The sequence below is a fragment of the Coenobita brevimanus genome, chromosome 53 (assembly GCF_032717465.1).
Source record: "Coenobita brevimanus isolate Jiangsu-jjx chromosome 53, ASM3271746v2, whole genome shotgun sequence".
NCBI lineage: Eukaryota > Metazoa > Arthropoda > Malacostraca > Decapoda > Coenobitidae > Coenobita > Coenobita brevimanus.
In genome coordinates this window covers 3,457,501-3,463,818 of record NC_137006.1, presented here as the reverse complement: position 1 = coordinate 3,463,818, position 6,318 = coordinate 3,457,501, and the positions used below count along the sequence as shown (strand labels likewise).

The 6,318-nt window shown below is 45.8% G+C and overlaps 1 protein-coding gene across 1 annotated transcript in view; it reads right to left on the bottom strand.

The window, feature by feature from the left end:
• Window positions 1–867: 867 nt before the first annotated feature.
• Window positions 868–6,318, bottom strand: part of LOC145400747 (large neutral amino acids transporter small subunit 1-like) — a 27,397-nt gene continuing 21,946 nt past the window's right edge. The window contains exons 6-9 of the mRNA XM_080273182.1: window positions 5,787–5,987; window positions 4,701–4,932; window positions 3,216–3,308; window positions 868–1,647 (exon numbers count right to left, since the gene is read on the bottom strand). Coding sequence (XP_080129308.1) covers window positions 1,562–1,647; window positions 3,216–3,308; window positions 4,701–4,932; window positions 5,787–5,987 — 612 coding nt within the window. The 3' untranslated portion in view covers window positions 868–1,561. The remainder of the gene's footprint in view (window positions 1,648–3,215; window positions 3,309–4,700; window positions 4,933–5,786; window positions 5,988–6,318) is intronic.

Sequence of the window (6,318 nt, the reverse complement as noted above, 5' to 3'; positions counted from 1 at the left end):
ATCATATAAACAAACAGACTAAGCGCATATCCACCAGGGCCCATTTTTACAACACCTATCACTGATATGTTTGTGATTCGTTGTATAGTTGTGGTCATAAGTTTGTATACACCATTTCTACCTATCTATCTGTCTGTGTATCTATCTGTCTATTGCCAGATGCCTTAATCTCAAAAGGGTTGGCCACAAACAAATCACCTCCATGCCACCGTGCCATTTCGCTGCCCTCCCCCCAGCTCACACCTCCCTCTCTCATTTACCTCTCAACTCCATCCCTCCATCTCATCCTCGGCCTCCCCCACCCATCCACCTCACTCTTACACACTCTCCTCATCAGTCTCTCACTCTCCATTTCAAAGACTTATGAAAAATCCATGAGTGTGTTTCATCGCATCCCGTCACACGAAGCAGCATGTGTTTTGATATCCGGTGAGGAGATTCGTGTCATTTCATTCGTAAAGGCTCCAACGCACTCGAACGCATTGGCCTTGGTCACCTAATGTCGGCTTTCCACACTGCTCAATCTCTAGCAGCCTCTTTTCAGTCCCTTATCCCTGAGGTCACACTATAATCTCACCTCTGTTTTTTTCAGTCTGTCTCTTGCAACCTTACCCTCAAAATTCACCCCCTCCCCTTAGCCTCCCCCCCAAAAAAAAACAAGATATATTTTTAAAGAAATAAAAGGAAAAATGTCAGAAATTTTTGAAAAGGAATATATATTTTTTTATTTAGATTAAAAAAAAATCTAGTATCACCACCTCCTCTCTCTCTCTCTCTCTCTCGCTCCCTCTCTCTCTCTCTCTCTCTCGCTCCCTCTCTCTCTCTCCATTTACTATTAAAAAAAATTCTGTACTATCACCTCATGGATTACAGAATATATAATTGTAATATATTGTAATACTGTACTCAAAACACGCCCTTTTTTTCTTCGTTTTTCTCCTCATTCTCTCTCTCTCTCTCTCCATTTTTGTCTTTCTCTATATTCCTCCTCATTCTCTCTCCATTTTTCTCTTCATTCTCTCCATTTTTCTCTCTCTCTCTCCATTTTTCTCTTCATTCTCTCCATTTTTCTCCAGATTCTCTCTCCATTTTTGTCTTTCTCATTCTCCATATCCCTCCTCATTGTCTCCATTTTTCTCCTCATTCTCTCTCCACTTCCCTTCATCTTATATTTTCTTGACTTTTTTCTTCCTTCGTCTCCTTTCCTCCATATTATTTTCCTCCTCCCTCCTTCTGTATATTGTATTTTGTTCCTGTTTCAATCATCTTCTGTTGACTCTTCTTCTTCTTCCTCCTCTTTCTCTTCATCTACTTCTCCTTCTACATCTTTTTCTTCTTCATCCTCTACTTCATCATCTTCTTCTTCTTTGTCTTCCTCCTCCTCTTCTATTTTCTTGCTCCTTCTTTTCCTTCACTTTCCATCTTGACTCCCTCCCTCCTTCCTGGTGTCTTCGTGGTGTTCAGAGGTCTGCCAGTATTTATTTATTCATTTATTTTTTTCATTTTTCATCACGTCTTCATCCTCCTCCTCCATGCCTCCTTCCTGGTGTCTTCGTGGTGTTCAGAGGTCTGCCAGTAGGGGCGGGCCTCCCTCCTGCTCCGGGGCCACCACCATCAACACCCGCTGCACACACGACGACACCGCCTCTGCACCAAAGAAGAAGAATTAACACGGGCACCGTTGTAGGCTGCGCATCACCCTGTTATTTGGCTATATGGTTACCACCCAACTGTTGTAGGCTGCGCATCACCCTGTTATTTGGCTATATGGTTACCACCCAACCGTTGTAGGCTACGCATCACCCTGTTATTTGGCTATATGGTTACCACCCAACCGTTGTAGGCTGCACATCACCCTGTTATTTGGCTACATGGTTACCACCCAACCGTTGTAGGCTGCACATCACCCTGTTATTTGGCTACATGGTTACCACCCAACTGTTGTAGGCTGCACATCACCCTGTTATTTGGCTACATGGTTACCACCCAACATCGTGGCCTAAATGGTTTCCTGGGCTACACGAAACCATCAGGCTTGTCATTCTGAGAGTCACCTGAATTGGAAAGAATAGTAATAAAAACTGACAAGAAGGATGGGAGAAGTGGGAAGGGAGGACAGACACTGAGAAGGAATGATAAGGTGAAGTGAAAAGCAGGCAGCGGTACATAATGTGGGTGGATATGGTTTGGTTATATGGTTACCACCCAGCATTGTAGTGTAAATGGTTTCTTGGCTTACAGGAAACCATTTGGTTTGTCACACAATGTAAAGCCACCTGTAAAGGAAAGAAAAGCAAAATCGCTGGCTCAGTGGTAGCGTTCTCGCTTGCCATTTGGCAGACGGGAGTTCGCGCCCCGCTCAGGTTGCGAAAAGTTTCACTGACGAAGTGGGTGGTTACTGTCCCCCTTGAGCAAGGGGACGGGTGTGTGCATGTGTGAAGGTCACAGCCTTGCCCTTAGATCGGACTATATGACCTCTCAGCTCCCTTCCGGGAGGGTAAAAGCTGACGATCACGACCATCAAGTGATCCTGACCGACCCGGTGAATCTCTTGGATATAAACCCATACAGGCCACAGCCATTCACGGCACCCTGGCCCACACTCACCATGCCTGTGTATCCACCTGGCCTTTTAAAAATTAACAGGATTTTTTTGTATTTACTATGGACTAAAGAAAATTTTATGAAATAAGGCAACTTACTCGAGGACTCAACTGCAGTGCCTTCTATGCCGAGGGGATGGCTGTGTCTGCTGGTATGGGTGGGTGTGGAGTGGGTGAGGGTTGTGGGAAGTGCAAAATGAGTAATACAGGACAGACACAGATAACGTTAACAAGCCCATCACAGCACCACATGACAAACCACCCAGCAGAATGAAAGAGAAGCATTATAGTGTGTTGTGTACCAGCCATATGGAGAGGGTAGAAAGTGAGAGACTAACGAGGAGAGTGTATGTGCGTAAGGTGGAGAGGGGGAGACGAGGATGAGATGGAGGGATAGAGCTGAGAGGTATATGAGACAGGAGTGTGAGCTGGGAGGAGAGCAGGAAAATGGCAGGGGATAGGGCGACATGGAGGAGATTTATTTGTGGCCACCCCTTACGGGATTAAGGCGTCTGACTGTAGATAGATAGACAGATAGATGGTAAAGATGTGCTCACCGTGTATTTTGAATATCCTGATGGCTGTAATAGATAGAGAGACAGATGTGCTCACCGTGTACTCTGTGTATGGTGCTGGGTTTGTTCTGCCACATCACACCAAACATATACACCGGCACACCAGTAAGAGTCAGCAGCACACCCATACCTGAAAGTAACAAGGGCTGCGTTAGTTGTGAGGATGAGAGACTGACTAGGAGAGTGTATTAGGGTAGGACTGATGGCTCTATGTTTCGGGGAGTGAGTGAAGGTCGGTCTATCTATCTATTGCCAGACGCCTTAATCCCGTAAGGGGTGGCCACAAACAAATCGCCTCCATGTCTCCCTACCCCCGCCATTTCACTCCCCTGCTCCCAGCTCACACACCCCTCTCTCTCATATACCTCTCCACTCCATCCCTTCATCTCATCCTTGGCCTCCCCCTCCCTCCCCCCCTCCACCTGTGAGTGAGAGACTGACTAGGAGTATATGTCAGGTGGAGGGTGAGACCAAGGATGAGATGGATAGGATGGAGAATGAGAGACTGACTGGGAGAGTGTATGTGAGGTGAAGGGGGAGACCAAGGATGAGATGGAGGGATGGGGTGGAGAGATATAACTATGAGAGAGGGATGTGTGAGTTGGAGGGAGGGCAACAAAATGGCCGAGGACAGTGCGACATGGAGGCGATTTGTTTGTGGCCACCCCTTGCAGGATTAAGGCGTCTGGCAATAGATAAATGCTTCAGACACTTCTATCTATTTGTTTGTAGCCAGACACCTCAGGAAGGGTGGCAAAAATAAGAATACAATAATAATAGTAATAATAATAATAATAGTAATAATAATAATAACTCTCTCTCTCTCTCTCTCTCTCTCTCTCTCTCTCTCTCTCTCCATTCCCTTATATATAGAATTACTGTGCATATACCCCTTTTACTCTCACTTGGCCTAAAATTGCCATCTCTCCATCTTGAATCCTGTGCTATGGGATGAGATTCATACTAGAATATGATGCTAGTCACGAAGAAGTGCTGTGGAAAGATTGTAAAGCCGTAGCATTGTCCTTTTCTGCCACTGAGCTACGTGAAATAAGCTGCAAAATACGAAAATCTGGGCCAAGTTAAGGTGGAAGGAGTAGTCACTTAAGATGGTGACAAGATGGCCGCCAGAGCTTTAAATTCTCTCTCTCTCTCTCTCATTCGTTCATATCGTTTATAAAGGCTCCAACACGCATACGTCAGCCTTGGTCACCTAATGGCGGCTCTCCATGCTGCTCGATCTCTGGCAGCCTCCCTGTTCAATCACATAACCCCTGAGATGACAGTCTATGACCTTTTTGTACTGCTTATAAAGGCTCCAAGATGGTTTCATACGTCGACCTGGTCACCTGATGGCTGCTCGATCTCTGGCAGCCTCCCTATTCAGTCCCTGCCCTCGACATGCACACCCATGGTAAAAAAAAAAAAAAAAAAAAAAAAAAAAGGAATTATTTTACCATGTGCACAGCTACTGAAGAAGGAATATTGTACATGTGCTAAAGAAGTAATTAGTGTACATTACCTGTGCTAAATGGTTCAGTAATCATGGGCACCACCACCAGGTACACACACACGGCCAGGCAGATGACGGGCAGCGCTGTGTGTACACGTATGGGTCTGGGCAGGTCCGGCCGTGTGCGTCTCAGCCACAGCAGCGCCCCCACAGCACCACCGATGCTCAGCCACAGCACGAAGGACAGGCAGTTGATGAGCGAGATGATGTCACCCCCCAGCATGAACAGGGAGAGTACAGCCTGTGAAGAAGGTGGACGTTAGAGACTTGAATTCAAATTTTGCTGGTCTAGGATGATTTGTGGGGGAAAAATGTACGTTAGAGACTTGAATTCAAATTTTGGAGGCCATGGATGATTTGTGAGGAATATATATATATGTTAGAGACTTGAATTCAAATTTTGGAGGCCATGGATGATTTGTGAGGAATATATATATGTTAGAGACTTGAATTCAAATTTTGGAGGCCATAGATGATTCACCTGTTATCTGATTCGTTTAATTCAGATTTTGCAAGTATGGGATTATTTGAATGTTATTATTTTGACTCGTTACTGCTTTGAATTTTCTCCTGCTGGCTGGTATATACAGTACATACTGAGGGACTTGCTATGCTTCTTTGCTCATATATTATTATGTAACACTAGTGCCCAAGTGGTGACATGCAAAGCTCCTACCGTCATAATAAGCACAGGGAGAGGTGACGTGTATGTATGTATAAAAGATACTTGTGAAGCATTTGAATATTAGTACCAAAGTGGTCACATGCAAATATTAATGTGAATATCAGTACCAAAGTGGTGGCATGCAAATATTAAGCAGGTAGGACGGTGGGTATTGGTGCTCAAGTGGTGACATGCATAGATACCGTCACAATGAGGGCGGAGACTGGTGTACGCTTGGTGACGTGGATGTATGTAGTGTGTGTGTGTGTGTGTGTGTGTGTGTGTGTGTGTGTGTGTGTGTGTGTGTGTGTGTGTGTGTGTAAAAGGTATATATTAAGCGTGTGAATATTAGTACCCAAGTGGTGACACGTAAATATTAAGCATGCAGGGCGGTGGGTATTGATGCTCAAGTGGTGACATGCAAAGCTCACCGTCACAATGAGGGCGGGGACGGGTGTACGCTTGGTGACGTGGATGTAGGAGAGGCAGGGCGGCAGGTGACCCTCTCGTGCTCCCGCCAGGAAGAGTCTGCCGGAGGTGAAGAGGATGCCGTTGAGGGAGCCGAAGGTGGAGAGAGCCACGAAGACAGGGATCGAGTACTTGAGGGGACCCAGGACCCTGCTGCCGAACGACTGCAAGAGATGCAGGCAGAATGTGAGGACAAGTGAGAGGGAGAGAGAGAGAGAGAGATTAATCTGAGAAAGCACTTATAGAATTAACAGTAGGACAAATGTGTGTGTGTGTGTGTGTGTGTGTGTGTGTGTGTGTGTGTGTGTGTGTGTGTGTGTGTGTGTGTGTGTGAGAGAGAGAGAGAGAGAGAGAGAGAGAGACACTGAATGACGGCCCGTGAGAGCGAGAGAGAGAGGGGGGGGGCTAATCCATTCAATAGGATTATATTTCCAAGAGATGTATCCAATTATGGTATTAAAGAGAGAGAGAGAGAGAGAGAGAGAGAGAGAGAGA